The sequence below is a fragment of the Acinonyx jubatus genome, chromosome A1 (assembly GCF_027475565.1).
Source record: "Acinonyx jubatus isolate Ajub_Pintada_27869175 chromosome A1, VMU_Ajub_asm_v1.0, whole genome shotgun sequence".
In the NCBI taxonomy this organism is placed as follows: Eukaryota; Metazoa; Chordata; class Mammalia; order Carnivora; family Felidae; genus Acinonyx; species Acinonyx jubatus.
Genome location: NC_069380.1, coordinates 137,485,613 through 137,504,564, shown reverse-complemented (window position 1 = coordinate 137,504,564; position 18,952 = coordinate 137,485,613). Strand labels below are relative to the sequence as shown.

The following is an 18,952-nucleotide window of genomic DNA, read 5'->3' as shown; positions in this document are numbered from 1 at the left end:
TTTTCCTATGTAAACTCCCCGGTGCTTTGCCTTCTCTGTGACCACAGCTTCCTTTCTCCTGTGGGCAGTGCTCCTGGCTGCCTTTCTGCCCTTTCTAACCTCTCCAGGGCTGGCTTCCTGTATTTGGCTGTGGAGTTTGTTCTGCTAGTCTTCAGATCACTCTCCAGTTTATTGACTCAGATGTGAGTGATATGTAGCTGTAAAAGTAGGATGGGATGAGCTTAGGGTCCTCTTACTCCACCATCTTGCATCCCCTCCTCATACAAATGTTTTACAAGTTTAGAGCTTTTGGGCACCTGGGTGGCTCAGTAGGTTAGTTGTTCAGCTTCGGCTCAGGTCATGATCTAGTGGTTCGTGGGGTTCGAGCCCTGCATCGGACTCTTTGCTGACAGCTCAGGGCCTGGAGCTTGCTTCGAATTCTGGGTCTCCCTTTCTCTCTGCCCCTCCCCTGCTCACGCTCTGTCTCCCTCTCTCAAAAACAAATAAATGTTAAAAAGATAAGTAAATAAAAACTTCGCGCTTTTGGTTAGGTATTTGGTCTTTGTCTCATTAATGATGTTTGTTTTCTTGGTTTGTTATTTTGTGAGTAACTGGCAACACTAATTTTTAACAGATATTTGGGGCTCCTGAAAAATAAATTTTTCTTTTCTTCCCCCAGTTGGCACATATGTATACATATGTTTATATACATCTATACATACACAAACAGTGAGGAAAAGTGGTTAGCATTTTTAGAGGTTTAATGCTGACATAAGTAGTGGTAGTATAAGGCCATGATCACTTGTGGTTTTGAATTTTGAATGGTAACGATAAACTCATTTTTACTTCTTTTACTGTATAAATTTAATGAGAGTACAAGAATTTTAATGCAGAATAATTTAGTAGTCAAGGTGAACTTTATCCGTAACTTTTTACTATAGAAGTTCCACCAAGACTATTTTCATTTGTACACATAAGTGTCTTTGGCTGGGGGGTGGGGCGGGGGGGCGGATTTAGTAATCAGAAGGATTTGTAAAGGAGAATTTTACTTGGGAGGAGTTTTTTCTTTACCTTGTTCCCTGTAGCTACCATTTACTTACCATTTACTGGGCTAGGAGGTACTTTATGTAGTCTCATTTTATTCTTACGGCAACCCAGCGAGGTTGCCTTTGTTAACCTTGTAGTACAAATTAGGTTAAGTAGCTTGCTCAGGTTCATACAGTAGTAATGGTAAAGTTGGGATTTAAATCGAGATCTGTCTGTGCTCTTTTCATTGCACTACCCTCCCTCCTGTCAAGGGATCAGATATGAGAAACATAAAAAGGGATAATGAAAGGTAAACTAGGGGGAAAAATGAAAAAATAAAAAGTTTAGAAAAATTAAAATATTTAGAATTTAATCTTAGAGAAAAAATATTTTTTATGGAAAAATTACTCATTTTGCTGGAAAAGCTTTTCTAGAACAAGGACTTATGTAGAGTAAGATTAAGGCCTCTAGATATTAAGCCAAATATTTTATAAACAGTCTTAAAGCAAATTAAACTGTCATGTAGATATCTTATCTCAATGGAATATACTTGGTATGAAGCCTAACAGTGTCATCTCTTTCCTTGTCAGATGTTGATGATGGAGATACAGTGACAGATTTCATGGCTCAAGAGCGAGAAAGAGGCATTACTATTCAGTCTGCTGCTGTTACGTTTGATTGGAAGGGGTATAGAGTCAATTTAATTGATACGCCAGGTATGGTGCTGTTTGAGCAACGCAGAGGTGCTGCATCATTTGAGGTTTTTATTCATGTTTGTGTTTCCTTTTAAATTGTGGTCAAAAATATATCATAAAATTTACCATCCTAACCATTTTTAAGTGTACAGCTCAGTAGGTAAGTATATTTACATTGTTGTGAAACTGATGTCCAGGAGTACTTAGTCTTGCACAACTGAAACTATATATCCATTATATAACTACTATTTGTCATCTGCTCCCATTGCTGGTAATTACTCTTCTACTTTGTAATCTAGGAGATTACTTTAGATACCTCATATGAGCAGAATCATACAGTTTTTGTCCTTTTGTGGGTGACTTACTTTGCTTAGCATGAAATCTTCCAAGGTTTATCTGTCTTATAATATGTGAGAGGATTTCCTTTATTTTATTTTATTTTTTTTAATTTTTTTTTTCAACGTTTATTTATTTTTGGGACAGAGAGAGACACAGCATGAACGGGGGAGGGGCAGAGAGAGAGGGAGACACAGATACGGAAACAGGCTCCAGGCTCTGAGCCATCAGCCCAGAGCCTGACGCGGGGCTCGAACTCCCGGACCGCGAGATCGTGACCTGGCTGAAGTCGGACGCTTAACTGACTGCGCCACCCAGGCGCCCCGGATTTCCTTTATTTTTAAGGCTGCATAATATTCCGTTGTACATATATAACATAATTTGTATGTAAATATACATCATTCATCCATTGATGGACATTTGGGTTGTTTCCACCTCTTGGCCATTGTGAATAGTTTTACTATGAGTGTGGTGTGCAGATAGGTCTTTCAGACTCTCCCTTAGGTTCTTTTGGATATGTACCCCAAAGTGGGATTGCTGGATCATGTTTTTTTGTTCAGTTTTTAAAAGATTTTAAGTGTTGGGGCTCCTGGGTGGTTCACTAGGTTGAGTGTCCTGGCTTAGCTCAGGTCATGATCTCACGGTCCATGAGTTCGAGCCCCGTGTCGGGCTCTGTGCTGACAGCTCAGAGCCTGGAGCCTGCTCAGATTCTGTGTCTCCCTCTCTCTCAGCCCCTCCCCTGCTCATGCTCTGTCTCTCTCTCTCTCTCTAAAATAAATAAACATAGAAAAATGAATAAAAGATTTTAAGTGTTATGTTTCTCATCTTTTTTTTAGGTCATGTAGACTTTACCTTGGAGGTTGAGCGCTGCCTTAGAGTGTTGGATGGTGCAGTAGCTGTGTTTGATGCCTCTGCTGGTGTAGAGGTAAAAAATATTCTCAAAGTAAATATTCTCAAAGTTGGCACGAAGATACCAACAACATGATTTTTTCTTAAAGTAGAATGTATCAGATTTAGTTACGATAGCCCTGTATTTGTTAAGTTCATATTAATCAAATTATGGTGAAATTGGAATTTAATACTGCAATCACATATACAGGTCTATATGTGATCTCAAATATTTCGTAATAAAAGGGAAATAGTTGCTTTTCTGTAGAAAATATGAAAGTTAGTGCTGAAAACTGTGAAGGGCTTGAGATTCTTACCTGTTTTTTTAAGCTAACTAGTTAACCTGCCACAGTTTTATGGCATGCTGGCATAAGACATAAGACTTTTGAGTCAGAGACAAAGGACTGTTAGTCACAGGAATAGCAATAGCCAGAGTGTCGATAATTTCTTGTCTTAGTTACCCAAGCCCCAGTTCCCACAGGGTGACCTAAAGAGAGTCAGGAGAGTCAAGAGTTGCACATGCCATGGAACTCTGTGCTTAGAAAATGCACATGTTTTATAATGGGCAGTAAGCATGCCTGCTGTTTGCTCTGGAGAGAGGTGTTATCTTCCAGGCTTATAAACAAACCTACCTTTTGACTCAGAGGAAGACACTTCTCTTTCTAAGCCGTTTACTATATTTAAAGACATCTTTGAAGACATAGTCCAGAACAAAGGCAGTTAGTGCCTTTCCTAGCAAACTATGTAGAAAGGTGAAATACCCATGAAGAATTGTGTCCTAACAGTTACTGAGTTTTTTGAATAAATCTTAAAAGTGGATTTAAAATAAATTATACTGGGGTCAGTTATGTACTTTTTATTTTTTATTTTTTTTATTTTTTTTTTTAATTAATTTTTTTTTCAACGTTTATTTTTGGGACAGAGAGAGACAGAGCATGAACGGGGGAGGGGCAGAGAGAGAGGGAGACACAGAATCGGAAACAGGCTCCAGGCTCTGAGCCATCAGCCCAGAGCCTGACGCAGGGCTCGAACTCACGGACCGCGAGATCGTGACCTGGCTGAAGTCGGATGCTTAACCGACTGCGCCACCCAGGCGCCCCAGTTATGTACTTTTTAGCATATCGCTATATGTCTTAGAATTTCAAGATTGGCTTTTTATTAAATATAGAATCCTCTTCACTTCTTCTAATCTTAAAATTACTAAAAGTGATACACTAAATGATCGATATTAACATTTCCCAAATGATACAAATCGACACCATGGGCTTTCTCATAGGATGCACTAAGAAGGGCACAACATTATGTTGTATTCTTGGCAGAATGTTTGGCCCAAATCTAATCATGAGAAGGCAATCAAATGAAATTTTTTAAAAGTTTTTTTTAATGTTTATTTTTGAAAGAGAGAGAGTGCGAGCAGGAGAGGGGCAGAGAGAGAGGGAGACACAGAATCCGAATCTGTCAACACAGAGCCCCATGCGGGACTTGAACTCCTGAACCATGAGATCACGACCTGAACTGAAGTTGGATGCTTAACTGACTGAGCCACACAGGCACTCCTGTAGTTGAAAGGATTTTAAACAAACGAGAAAACAAAATGTAATATGATCTTTGGAAGGATCCTGGATTCAAAAACAAAAAGTTACAAAGAGCATCAGTAGGAAAACCAGAATAATTTTAATATAGATGATATGTTATTAGAAAAAAGTATTGTAGGGGCACCCGGGTGGCTCAGTTGGTTAGGTGTCTGACTTCAGCTCAGGTCATGATCTCACGGTCTGTGAGTTCGAGCCCTGCGTAGGGCTCTGTGCTGACAGCTCAGATCCTGGAGCCTGTTTCCGATTCTGTGTCTCCCTCTTTCTCTGCCCCTCCCCTGCTCACACTCTGTCTCTCTCTGTCTCAAAAATAAATAAACATTAAAAAGAAAAAAAAGAAAAAAGTATTCTATCAGCTTAAATTCTTTGAATATGATCTTTGTAAATGGTTATGTAGGAGAATATCCTTATTTTTAGAAAATACAGGCTGGGGCGCCTGGGTGGCGCAGTCGGTTCAGCGTCCGACTTCAGCCAGGTCACGATCTCGCGGTCCTTGAGTTCGAGCCCCGCGTCAGGCTCTGGGCTGATGGCTCAGATCCTGGAGCCTGTTTCCGATTCTGTGTCTCTCTCTCTCTGTGCCCCTCCCCCGTTCATGCTCTGTCTCTCTCTGTCCCAAAAATAAATAAACATTGAAAAAAAAAATTAAAAAAATAAAATAAAATAAAAAAAAAAGAAAATACAGGCTGAAGTATTTAGGATTAAAGTGTCATGATATCTGCATCTTGCTCTAGTGGTTCACCTCCCACGCACACATACACGTATGTTGTTAGCTTGGGTACTTTGAGCATTAGATGCCAAGTTGGGATTAGATGCATAAGAGATTTATTGGTGGAAATCCCTGTGAAGAGTAAAGGAGAAAAGAGAGAAGTGGAAGAGAGCTTTCAGACCAGAGGGCAGATCAGGGAGCTCTTGGTGACAGGACGATTGATTGGGTAGGAAGAGTTTCAGACTATAGCACATTTCCAAAAGGGGTTTGGCTAGGCTGATGGAAGTCCTCAAGGCAAAGTCGCCTGTTGGAGAAGTCCCACATGTTTTGTAGGAATAACCTACATTAGTACTTCTGCTCTGCTTGGCCATTAGCTGGTCCTTGAGAGACCGTGGTAGTTAGTCAAGATGAATAGCACCTGGAGCTATCATTTAATTATGCTCTGTGTAGTAGATCCAAGTGGCACATTCCCATACCCAGTGCACACATTCTAATGTGTTCATATGCACATTTGGGGAGAAAAAGGCAAGTGTGGCAAAGTGTTCATACTTGGTGAATCTAGGTGATGGGTACATGGGTATTTATTGTACTGTTTTTTTACCTTTTTTATAGGTTTGAGATTTTTCAGAATGAAAAGTTGTTGGGGGGAAATAATACAGTTATGGAAAGCCCGACCTGAGGACTGCTGACAGGCAGTGATGTTTTTTTGATCTAAGTACAGCCTGACCTTGAGGTCTGAGGTTGATTATACATTATTCCCATTTCTTTCTGATCACTTCGCGTCCTAATGGTTGCATTCTTTCTGTCATTATGACTTGTATATGTACATTTGACAGATGGCGTTATTTACAAAATTGAAATATATTGGAATAGGAAATTTCTGAATTTGTGACACAGAAGCCTTTTATGTGCTACAACATGCTAAAATGGACTTTTAGCTAGCAGGTGGGATAATGGAAGTCTTTCTATATTTTTTAATATGCTTTTTTCTTGGAAAATTTATAATATACCCCCAGACCCCACCTCACCATATGCAGAAATTAGTTACCTTGGGGGTAGGTAACAATATCTTAGGATATAAAGCATACTAGAAGAAGAAAAGTTGATTCATTGGACTTTATCAAAATTACATCTTATTAAAACTAAAAAAATTAAAAAATAAAAAGGGAAGCTGTAGGCTATGAAAAAATTTCTCATGTTAGATATAGTATATGAATGTTAAATTTCCAGAATGCGATAACACTATTGATTATGTAGGAAAATATCATTGTTTTGGAAGTATGTGCTGAAATTTTCATAGTACATGGTACATGGGTGTGATCAAGGACTTGTATCCAGAATATATGAATAACTACAAATCAGTAATAAAAACTTACAACTCAGTAAATAAATGGACAAGAGACTTGAGTGGATTTTTCACCAGAGACATGAATGGCCCAGTGAGCACATGAAAAGATGCTCAGTCTCATTGATTATCGAGAAATGCAAATTAAAATTACAAAGAAAAACTATTTGACACCCACAAGAATGGCTAAAGTTGAAAAAAATGATGGCAAATACTGGCTGAAGTTGTGGAACAAGTGAAACTCTTATACACTGTTGGTGGAACTGTAAAATATTATACTTTGGAAGACTATTTGGCATTTTCTTATAAAATGAAGCCTGCACATATCCTCTCACCCAGCACTTCTACTCCTGTGTCTTTATCCAAGGGAATGAGAACATTTGTCTCCTAAAGACTTTTTCAAAATATTTACAGCAGCTAAATTCATAATAGCCCGAAACTAGAAGTAATCTGGGTGCTCATCCACAGGTGGACAAACAAGCTGGCACATTTATACGAAGGGGTTTAGCCAAAAACAAAACAACAACAAAAATAACAGCCATCATACCTAACAACATAAATGAATGTCAAAAACTTTATGTTTAGTGAAACAAGCCATGTTATTTATATGAGATTCAAAAATGGAATGAATCTGTGGTGACAAATGTGAGGACAGGTTGTTTATGGGGGATGGGGCATAAGAAAAATTTCTTAGGTTCTATATCTTGGTTGGGATAGTAGCTATACAAATCTATACATTTACAAGAACGCACTATACACTTGAGTGTTTTTTATTCTATCTAAATTTTACCTAAACAAATTATATAAAGTGGCTTCTGTATCAGGTAATGTCAGCACATTAGGCTTTGTATGCTCTGTTCTAGGGCTTTGAGACTCCACTAGGCAGAGATATTGTAACAGACTCAAACTATTTATATTTAAAATGTGTAAAAATTAGAATTAAAAGAAGTCAAATAGAAAAGCATATGAGAGGGGCGCCTGAGTGGCTCATTTGGTTAAACATCTGACTCTTGATTTCGGTTCAGGTCATAATCTCGTGGTTTGTGGGATCAAGCTCCGTATCGGGGCTCCGTGCTGACAGCCTGGAACCTGCCTGGGAGTCTCTTTCTCCCTGTGTCTCTCTCTCTCTCTCTGCCCCCTCCCATGCATGCATGTGTGCTTTCTGTCTCTCTCAAAATAAATAATTTAAAAAAAAAATACGTGAGAATTGCTACTAAGAAATACAGTTATTGGCTTTTTTCTCCCTCACTCTTCAGTTTAACTCAATATTTAAACATTCACAATAAAAATGCATGTACTTTTCAAAAGTTTTATTTAAATTTTAATTAACACATAGTGCAATATTGGTTTCAGGAGTAAAAATGCATATTTTTATCACAATATCATTTTTTATAATACAGTCCTATTCTTTTTACATTACAACAACAAAAGAATTAAGGCAAAAGTCCCTATTTTGCTGGTCAGCAAACTGATGAGTTCAGTATTATGTGACCTGTTCTGGGTAAGGTGAAGCCAGACAAAAATGACATCTTCTGGTTCTTGATTAAGTCCTCTTTCCATGACTCTTAATACCTCCCAGGTGTTTGTTCTCCTTGTATGGCAACCTAGACCACCCAAAGGAGTATTCTCAGTTTGAAGCACGTTCTGTATCACACTTCATCATGTTCTTTGTTCTATTACCCACTAGCAGAAGAGTAGCTAGTGCAGCGGCACTAATTCTGTGTTGGAACAGGGCCCAGTTCCATGTTATAATAGATTCTTAGATCTATTTGTTCCATGTGTAGTGGAGTTATTTTTGTCCAATATGTGGTTTTTTTTCCCTTTCTCTTTGCTCCAGGCCCAGACTCTCACAGTATGGAGGCAAGCTGATAAACACAAGATACCTCGAATCTGTTTTTTAAACAAAATGGACAAAACTGGAGCAAGGTATTTCAAGGGTTTCCACCCCCTCCCCCCGCATTTGTTAAAAGTAGAAATACAGGGGTGCCTGGGTGGCTCAGTCGGTTAAGCATCCAACTTCGACTCAGGTCATGATCTAACGGTTTGGGAGTTCAAGCCCCACGTTGGGCTCTGTGCTGACAGCTCAGAGCCTGGAGCCTGCTTGGGATTCTGGGTCTGTCTCTCTGCCCCTCCCCTCCTTACATTCTGTCTCTCTCCTCTCTCTCCCCCTCTCTCTCAAGAATAAATAAACATTAAAAAAAAGTAGGAATACAATTTTGAGTTTTTAATGGACTCTAACTTAAATTTATAAATAGCTGTTTGCTCTAGAGTATAAATATTCCATGGAATCTCAATTCAGTCCCATTAAAAAAGGAGTTTCAAAACAGGTAGAAATGTGATAAGGAGAGATCCTGGTCAGTGTGTAAGTGGCAAATACAAAACACCAACTGTCCCTCTCCTCAAACCACACAGTATGCTTTGTGTTTATGTACTTTTCTATCCTAATTCTGAACTGATAACATGATACCAAGAACGCCTAAGGTAAAGTTACAGCAAAATTGGGCTGGCTTTTGGAAGAAAGGGGATAGCTGTGTGTGATAGCAAATGTAGTTGTTAGAAGAATCCTTGAGTTACAATGACAGATCATGCATTTGAATGTCTAACTGAACTTTATTATTGGTGACTTTGATCAGTTTATTTAATCTTAGTTTCAAACTATAATAAGTGAAGCTTATAATAATCTCTAGATATCTCTGTGGCAAGATTATGGTAGATACTCAAGCACTGTTTGAAGTTGACATTGAAAGTTTACTCAAGATATTGTCATGTGGAAAACTGTTCACTGGTGAACATTAGGGACAATGAAAATGGTTGTGATTTTAGAGACCATTCTTAAATCTGTTTTAAGAATCTTAACATTTAAGAGGCGCCTGAGTGGCTCAGGCGGTTGAGCATCCAATTCTTGATTTCTGCTCAAGTCATGATCTCACAGTTCATGAGACGAAGCCTGCATTGAACTCCTTCTGACAGCAAGGAGCTTGCTTGCGATCTCTTTCTCTCTCCCAAAATAAATAAATAAACATTAAAAAAAATCTTAACATTTTTTAAGTTTATTTATTTATTTTTGAGAGAGAGAGAGGGAGCAAATGAGCAGGGGAGGGTCAGAGAGAAAATCCCAAGCAGGCTCTGTACTGTCAGCGCAGAGCCCAGTGTGGGGCCCTAACTAATGAACCACAAGATCATGACCTGAGCGAGAGTCGGACGTTTAACTGACCGAGCCACCCAGGCGGCCCAAGAATCTTAACATTTTTAATTATAGTTATTTTGCTTCCTGCAGTTTTAAATATGCGGTTGAAAGCATCAGAGAGAAGTTGAAGGCAAAGCCATTACTTTTGCAGGTTGGTTGATTAATATTTGATTTATTAATAGCAGCAGCTGCAAATTTCCTCATCATTTTATTGTGACATATATATCTGAAACTATCTCAGATGTTTTTTGGAAGAAGTTGGCATGTAAATAAAAGATACAGATTATGGTAATAATGTTAATAACCATTTGGGGGAAAGTGGAGAAAGGTAACATTTTCTCATCAATGCAGTTCTAATTGAGTTATCATTTAATAAAGTTAATCTTGCTTTGATTTGCAGTTACCACTTGGTGAAGGCAAAGCTTTCAAAGGAGTTGTGGATGTAGTAAATAAAGAAAAACTTCTTTGGAATCCTAATTCAGATGATGGAAAAGACTTTGTGAGGAATCCCCTTTTGGAAATGAGTGATCCTGAGTTGCTTAAGGAGACAACTGAAGCAAGGAATGCCTTAATTGAGCAGGTAAAGTAAATACTTTGAGTTTACATTTGCATATTTAGAAAATTTAAAAATATTTTATATATTATGAAATTTATGAAGTAAATATATACTTTATGTATATTTAAAGTGTAATATATAAAGTGTAATGAAGAATATGATGAACACCAATGTTTCTACCACCCAGCTTAAGAAATAGAATATTAGCAATACCCTTGAATCTTTGTGTGACACTGCTGTTTAAATCTCTCTCCTTTCCACTTATCATTTACTCCCCCCACCACTATTTTGGTTGTAGCCTTTTCTTTCATTTGCTTTGTTTTATAGTTCGCTACAAATGTATATATTCATGAAGGACTTAGTTTTCCATGGTTTTGAACTTTCCATAAATGGAGTGATATTGTTTGTATTTTATAACCGTACATTGCAGATTCATCTTTGTTGTTATGTGTGGTTATGCTTCATTTTCAATCTTGTGTCATGTTCCAATATGATTATACCACATTTGTCCATTCTTCTGTGGGTGGACTTTGAAGTTATGTTGTCTGTTTTGCTGTTACAAACAGTGTTGCTGTGAACATCTTTGTATGTATCTCCTTGTACACACTTGTGACAATTTGTTTAGGGTTAAACCTAGGAATATCAGAGAGTGTGTCCGTCTTTTATTTTATCAAATGTCACATTAACTTAGAAAATTTTAAAGCCATTAATTTTATAGTTAATAGGTAACTCTGGACCTCATCCACCCTCAAAATTTTAATAGAAAGTAGTAAGATTGTTAATATTTATGATATTTTATATGGTATTGTTGGCATATATACTAATAAACGTGGTTTATTTCTGCTATAAGTTTAAGTGCATTGGCACTAATTCTATCTCTTTGGATTCTATCTCTCTCAAAATAAATAAACGTATATAAAAAAATACATACATACATTTCACTACCATAAGATTCAGAGAGTGAATGGCACGTGCCATAAACTCTCTGAATCTTATGGTAGTGAAAAACATTTGAATCTGAACTGTTTGATTTTTTTTATTTCTGAATTAAATTGGTCAGAGTAGATCCTGTCATCATTGTTTTCATTAATCTTTTGTATGAAGTTGTTCTTGAAGTAATTATTTCCCTTTATAACATACAGTAATCATCAACTTTATCATTAACAGAATAATGGTCATTGTTCTTTTTATTACTGGGTAACTGTTACTGAGGACTTACTGTGAACTAGCTTAAGTGCTTTACATGTGATACATTTAATCCTCATAGCAGCCTGTATTATCCTTGTTTTACTGGTGGGGAAACAGAAACTTAGAATCCTTAACGAATTTGTCATACAGCTAATAAGGAGCAGTGCTGGAACCTGAACCCAGGTCTGATTCCATTTAGAGCTGGAGCTCTTACCCACTTTGCTTTATTGCTTCTCTAATTTGGGGAGCCATAAACAGAATAAAAGTAGAATTGACATGTATGTATGTATGTATGTATGTATTTTTTTATATATGTTTATTTATTTTGAGAGAGGATCCAAAGCAGGCACCATGCTGTCAGCACAGCCTGGCGTGAATTTTGACCTGAGCAGAAATCAAGAGTTGGCCTCTTAACCAACTGAGCTACACAGGTGCCTGAAATTGACATTTATTAGTCAGTAATTGGGTGCATAATTAGTTCTCCTTTGAGATTTTTCTTTGTTTTATCTTAGGCATGTCTAATGCATGTCTTAGGACAGGATGGTATATAACAAAAATTAGATTTGAGACTCTGTAGATATTAAAGTGCTGATTACAAGGAATACATGTGTATTTATAGAATTGGAGAATAAGACCACATCACACCTGTTAGGATAGCTACAATCAAAAAACCCCCACAAAACCCCTCAACCAGAAGATAAGTGTTGGCAAAATATGGAGAAACTGTAACCTTTGTGCGCTGCTGGTAGGAATGAAGATGATGCAGCCACTGTGGGAAATAGTATGGTGTTTCCTCAGAAGATTGAAAATAGAATTACCAAATGGTCTAGCATTTCTGCTTCTGGATGTATATCCAAAAGAATTGAAAGCAGGGTCTCAAAGAGATATTTGCATTTCCTTGTTCATAGCACCATTATTCCTAATGGGCACAACGTGGGAGCAACCAAGCGTTCATCAACAAGATGAGTAGATAAAATATGGTATAAACATACAATAGAATATTATTCAGCCTTAAAAAGGAATGGCATTCTGACACATGCTACGATACAGATGAACCTCAAGGACATTATGCTAATTGAAATAAGCCAGTCCAGGAAAAAAGACAAATAGTATAATGATTCCACTTATATGAGGTATTTAGAGTAGTCAGATTTGTAGAGACAGAAAGTAGAATCATAGTTGCCAGGGGATAGGGGATAGGAGAATGAGGAAGAGTTGTTTCGTGGTATAGAATTTGGGTTTTGTGAGATTGAGAATGTTCTGGAGATTAGTTTTACAACAATGTGAATATACTTAACACTACTACTCAACTGTTCAGTGAGAAATGGTTAAGGGGGTAAATTTTATGTTCTGTTTATGTCAAGTTTTACCACGATTAAATTTTTTTTTAGAGAATAAGATTAGTGTGGACTAGAAGCAACTTCCTGTGTTCTAAAGGTGAATAGTGATAATAAGTTACACTTACTATATTCTTACTATACATTCTAGAAGCATGATTTCACTTGCTTATTCAATCCTTGCCCTCTGAAGTAGGTACTAGTATTATCTTCATGATTAACCAAGGTGAAGAGAGGTGATGTGGGGGCGCCTGGGTGGGTCCGTTAGTTAAGCATCCAACTCTTGGTTTCGGCTCAGGTCATGATCTTGGGGTTCATGAGATTGAGCCCTGAATCGGGCTTTGCACTGACAGCATGGGACCTGCTTTGGATTCTCTCTCTTCCCTCACTCTGCCCCTCCCCTGCTCATCCTTTCTATCTTTCTCTTTCAAAAATAAATAAATAAACTTTAAAAAAAGAGAGAGAGAGGTGATGTAACTTAAATTTTTGAATAAGTCAGCAAGTAGTGGAGCCATTTCAAGGCAGTTTAATTCCAGAAGCTGTGCTTATCCATCATATATGCCCCCCCCCCCCCACCCCGGAGAATGGTTAGGTATGTTTCTACAATACTTAGCTGTTAAAAGTGTGTTCTTGTCTCCAACTTTGAATGTTTTGCTCTTTTGTACTATTACAAACTTTTGAAACTTTTATTAAATTTATTGTCAGCTGAATTCTCCTATTTCATATACGCAGATAACTAAGAAAAGAACATGAATTAGATAATTGCATTTTTATTGCTGAAATGATGCCTATGACCCTCAACTTATATCTGTTCCCGCAGTGCCGGATTAGAATAACAGGAATTATTTTAGTTGGACTGTCTTAGGACATCTGGTGAATATTCATAATGTTAAAGGAATACTAGATGAAACTTTTTTTTTTTTATGTTTTACTTATTTTGGGGAGAGAGAACATGTGCACATTAGCAGGGGAGGGGTGGACAGAGGATAGGAAGCGGGCTCCTTGCTGGCAGCAGAGAGCCTGATGTGGGGCTCAAATTCACCAACTATAAGATCATGACTTGAGCTGAAGTCAGATGCTTAATCGACTGAGCCACCCAGGCAGGAAACTTTCCCCAGAGGAAACTTTTCAGTGAACTAAGACTTCTAAATCTGTCTAAAAACAGCAATCCATTAGATATGTTATCACTGACTGCGAATTGTGGTATTTTATTTCTTTTGAGCACTCTGAGTGGATAGCACTTTATTGAGATACTTCGTCTGGCTATTGCTTCTCATGTATGTAGGGAACTTATAATAGCACATCTTCAGTTTTCAGTCTCCTTTCCTATGAAAGAAATACTGTTTATCTCTTGAGATGTTGAGGAGAGTTCTGTGGCCTGGATAAGGTAGATCATGTCTTGAAATATTTGGATAATGTACATTTATTTGGACTTAATAGTTGTGACAATAAAAGCAAGTTATAGAACTAAAACCGTTCTTTGTAGGTTGCAGATTTGGATGATGAATTTGCTGACTTGGTTTTAGGAGAATTTAGTGAAAATTTTGATTTGCTACCAGCGGAAAAGGTAAATTTTATTATTCATTTACTTTGATGAAGTTTTACTAATTGGATGTGGTTTGATTTCTCTGTCTCAGGTGTTAAGTTTTTTTCAACTTTGCATGGCATTAGAAAACGCTGACTTAATTAGGAGAACATTAAGATAAAGTCACTATTAATACAAGTGCTTAAATAATGGTGGTGATTTACAGTTTTCAGATATGCTTTACAAAATCAGAAATTGAGTCTTTTTTACTCCTGTTGAGTCAGTACAAGTTACTCATTCCTTCTTTGCAGTGCTTTCCTTGTGATCATTTCTTTAGTAGGGAAATTACAGGTGGAAATTTTATATTGAAAATTTACTGGTTTTATAGACTACTGCAATGATTTTTCTTATTTTTTCTGACAGCGTTTTAATTCTTACTAGAAGCTCGTTACAGGTCTTTATTTATTTATTTATTTATTTATTTATTTATTTTGTTTCCTTTTGAAATACATTAAACCAGAGAATAGGCATATAAAATAGTAGTAATAATTGAATTAGGACAGATTTCTTCAAGGCATTTCTGTTATTTTCTGCTAGGGACCTTCCCCTATGAATTTGGCAAACAGTCTTTATTTTTCTTTATGAAACGAGTTACCAGGTAAAGTTGTTTTTTGTTTGCTTGTTTGTTTGTTTTTAAGTGAACTCTGCCCAACACAGAGCCTGAACTCACGCACCCGGGGTCAAGAGTTGCATGCTCCACCAACTCAGCCAGCCAGGCGCCTCCCAAGTATTTTAGGGGGATTATATATATGTATATAATGGGGTCCAGACTGAGCCCAGAAAATGTACTTAGTTATTTTTCACAAAAAGAATTAAAGAAAAAACATGAGTCTCAAGATTAAGTTTGAGACCTTTGAAGTTAGGAATGGAAAAAAGTACTTTTCTTTTGAATGAAATGCCCTAATTATTGAAATATGTTATCGTTTAGTATTTGAGCGCTTAGATGTGATGTTTGTTGTGCCCTGTAGTCACATACCATGGTTTCTCTTTTCAAAGAGCTTATGATCTGAGGAGGAATTGATATACCATTCTCCTTCCAGTAGGTTGCAAACACACCCATGCTTTTCTTCGTTTTTGAGGTCTTTCAAATTTGATTTCTACCCTGATTTCTCATTTTTCTTTGGATTTGATTTTTTTTTTAAGTTTATTTATTTTGAAAAAGAGAGAGCACAAGGGGGAAGGAAGAGAGAGAAAGAGAGAGAGAGAGAGAATGAATGAATCCCAAGCCCTGCACAAATGCAGAGCCCATTGCGGGGCTCGAACTCATGAACTGTGAGATCATGACCTGAGCCGAAATCAGGAATCAGACGATTAACTGACTGAGCCACCCAGCCGCTCCTGAGTTTGATTTAATGTTGGTCTAATTCCTTTGAGGAAGTTGTAATTCATATATATGTTCTTAATTTCTGTACAGGTCCTCTTTTAGACAATCAAGGTTAAATCAGAAGTATGTTTAATTCATTTATTTGAGAAATATTTTTAAATACCTGCTTATTTTAGGTACTTCTGTAGTTTCTGGGGATTTAGCAATGTTTTATGGGACTTATTGTAACGCTCATGTAGATTTTATATTCTGGGGGATAAGGACACAGACAATAAACCATTAAATATATATCCAGTATACCAAATAGTAATTAACATTATAAAGAAAAATACAGAAGAATAAGGCCATGAAGAATGATGGAAGTGTGCTGAGTGGTTCTGTTTTACATGGTTGGTTGGCGAGGGTGTCTAATTCTGAGATACTTCAGTTGGAGCCAGTGTACTGCACACAGAATACAGTACTTCTGTCTCTGCTTTATAGCTCCAGACTGCAATTCGCAGAGTAACACTGGCTCAGACAGCAGTGCCTGTGCTTTGTGGAAGTGCCCTGAAAAACAAAGGTGTCCAGCCCTTGTTGGATGCTGTTACCGTGTACTTGCCTTCACCTGAAGAGCGCAACTATGAATTTCTGTAAGTATGCAGTACAGATTAAAATCTTACAGCCTCGCAAAAGCGGGAAAGTAGGTCTTGTTTCACAAAGAGCATTTGAATCACCATTTTTGAATAACATTGGTGAAGAATATCATTATAAATGATATAGAGCTATATAAATTTTTACTTGAAAGGGACATTTGTTCGCATGTCTTAGAACCTGCTATATTTACAAATGGAGCTAGAGTGTGTGGCTGTCATCTTAGTTAAAAAAAACAAACAGTATAGTGGAGTTGTTTGATAAATATTCTGTAGATAAATTTATACTAGATTTCAAGATTTTTAAAAAGCTCAAAATATTTTGTGGTTTAAGGGTATTGTTTTACTTTTGTTGTCACTAACAGCTTTGTACTTGGTAATAAATCCTCTAAAATCCGAGTGACTATTCAGGCAGGAATGGACTTTGTTTAATCCTTTAACTAGGACATTAATCACTTTTCATATCTCTCAATTGGAGAAGCATTAATGGTAAAGTGATTATGGGCATGGACTGTGTACTCCTTGGATTTAAATCTGAGCTCTGCCAAGTTGTTTAACCTTCTACCTGTAAAATACAGAGACTAGGACCTATCCTATTGGATTGTTACAGGAATCAAACGAGTTAATACTTATAAAGCAAATGGAACAGTGCCTACCTAGTATATGGTAAACTCTATATGAGTATTTGCTAAAGTTAAAAATTGGAGGGAATTAGGGATGAGATGGAGAAGTTCTATAATAGGAGTGTCTCACCTACTTTGAGTCATGGGCTCCTTTGAAACTAATGAGAACATGGAGCTTTTCCTCAGAAAAATGTGCCTGTGAACAAAATTTGGCAATTTCAGAGGGATTCAGGCTTTCTGAAACATATCAGTGCGCACCAGTGCGCACCAGTTTAAGGACATCAATCTGTAAGAATTGTAGATTTCTATGATCACGCAACTAGAGAGAAGGTGGGAGGACAGAGTGTAAGTAGTAGTTAGAAAGCACCTATACATTTACCCTGTACAGGTTTTTGTGAGAAGGTATATTCTCACAAAATAGGAAGGTATACCTATCCTAGGTATATTTTTTGAGGAGTGAACTCTAGGCAGTGAAATTATTTGCGAGTAGAGGTAATATCTGGGAGAGAATCCATTATTTTTAATTTTGAGCAATTAATGATCTCCGTTAAATAATTTAGTTTTGTGGAGGAAGAGAGGTAGTTAGTACTGACATAATTTAATCAGCCAGAGTAGCTAACTAGAAGATATGAGGGAGGACATTAGGGTTAAGTTTGCACAGTGATTCTGATTTGATCTGCATAGATATATGGGAAGTGTATTTTAAAGGCCTTTCTGGAATGTTTCAATTTTGTAGGCCATGGTATAAGGGTGACTTATGTGCACTGGCATTTAAAGTTCTTCATGACAAGCAGCGAGGACCACTGGTGTTTATGCGCATTTACTCAGGCATGATAAAACCCCAATTGGCCATCTATAATATTAATGGAAACTGCACGTAAGTAGAAGCTTATAGGTTCTGTTCTTTTTTTTAATGTTTATTGTTTTGAGAGAGAGTGAGAGCAAGTGGGAGTGGGGCAGAGAGATGGAGAGAGAATCCTAAGCAGGCTCCGCACGGTCAGTTTAGAGCCTGATGCAGGGCTCAAACTCATGAACTGTGCAATCGTGACTGGAGCCGAAACCAAGAGTTGGATGCTTACCCAACTGAGCCACTCAAGCACTCCACAAGCTTAGTTTATTTTCTAAAACTGCAGTCATTTCTTTAAAAATTCTTTTACTGAAATAAATCATGGTTTTTACAGGGAGAGAATAAGTCGTCTTCTTTTGCCATTTGCTGACCAACATATAGAAATCCCTTCACTGACTGCTGGTAACATTGCTTTGACTGTTGGCCTTAAACACGTAAGCGAACAGATGGTTTCTCTAGGAACTATTAGCTTAAATGTTTAATTAAAACCAGGCATTTTGCGGTAGCAAAAACCCACAAACGATCCAAATGGTCATCAATAGTGGGGTAATGAATATTGTAGCATATTCATCAACATGGTTGAATCTCAGAAAGAAAGAAAATTATAGAAGACTGTAAACTGTGGATTATATTCATGTAAAATTCAAATCCAAGTGAAAATACACTATAGATACATACCTGTGTTTTAAATTTAATATTTTGTTATTCTCGTTGGGTATTTTACTTGATCATTGCTGACAATTTAACCTTATAACTTATCCGGGTAATAACTGAAGACATATTGCCAATGAAGGCTTTATGAGGGCAAGGACTTGGGTTTCTTTTGTTCTCTGTCCTTAGTCCCTAGATCAGTGCATCACATATAGGAGGCAGTCCATGACTTGTCAGATGAATGGATGAAAATAAGTTGATGCTGTGTATGTTTTTGGTAAGGTAAAACTAAGGACATTTCATTTATATATGGATTAAATTGAATACATTTTCTCATTAAACTTTGGTGTATTTGGCATTTAGGATAGCCATGGTTACTTTGAACATTTTTTAACCTCTTTATGGTTAATTGCAGGATTCAAGATCCTTTAGTATAAAATGTCCACAGTCCAGATATA

The 18,952-nt window shown here is 37.2% G+C and overlaps 1 protein-coding gene across 5 annotated transcripts in view; it reads left to right on the top strand.

The window, feature by feature from the left end:
• GFM2 (GTP dependent ribosome recycling factor mitochondrial 2) overlaps positions 1-18,952 on the top strand; it is a 74,145-nt gene that overhangs the window by 24,995 nt on the left and 30,198 nt on the right. For all 5 annotated transcript variants that reach the window (XM_027040027.2, XM_053223928.1, XM_027040028.2 and 2 more), the window contains 9 exons: positions 1,596-1,721; positions 2,873-2,961; positions 8,405-8,493; positions 9,845-9,905; positions 10,155-10,334; positions 14,322-14,402; positions 16,225-16,373; positions 17,733-17,873; positions 18,178-18,277. In XM_027040027.2, coding sequence (XP_026895828.1) covers positions 1,596-1,721; positions 2,873-2,961; positions 8,405-8,493; positions 9,845-9,905; positions 10,155-10,334; positions 14,322-14,402; positions 16,225-16,373; positions 17,733-17,873; positions 18,178-18,277 — 1,016 coding nt within the window. The remainder of the gene's footprint in view (positions 1-1,595; positions 1,722-2,872; positions 2,962-8,404; positions 8,494-9,844; positions 9,906-10,154; positions 10,335-14,321; positions 14,403-16,224; positions 16,374-17,732; positions 17,874-18,177; positions 18,278-18,952) is intronic.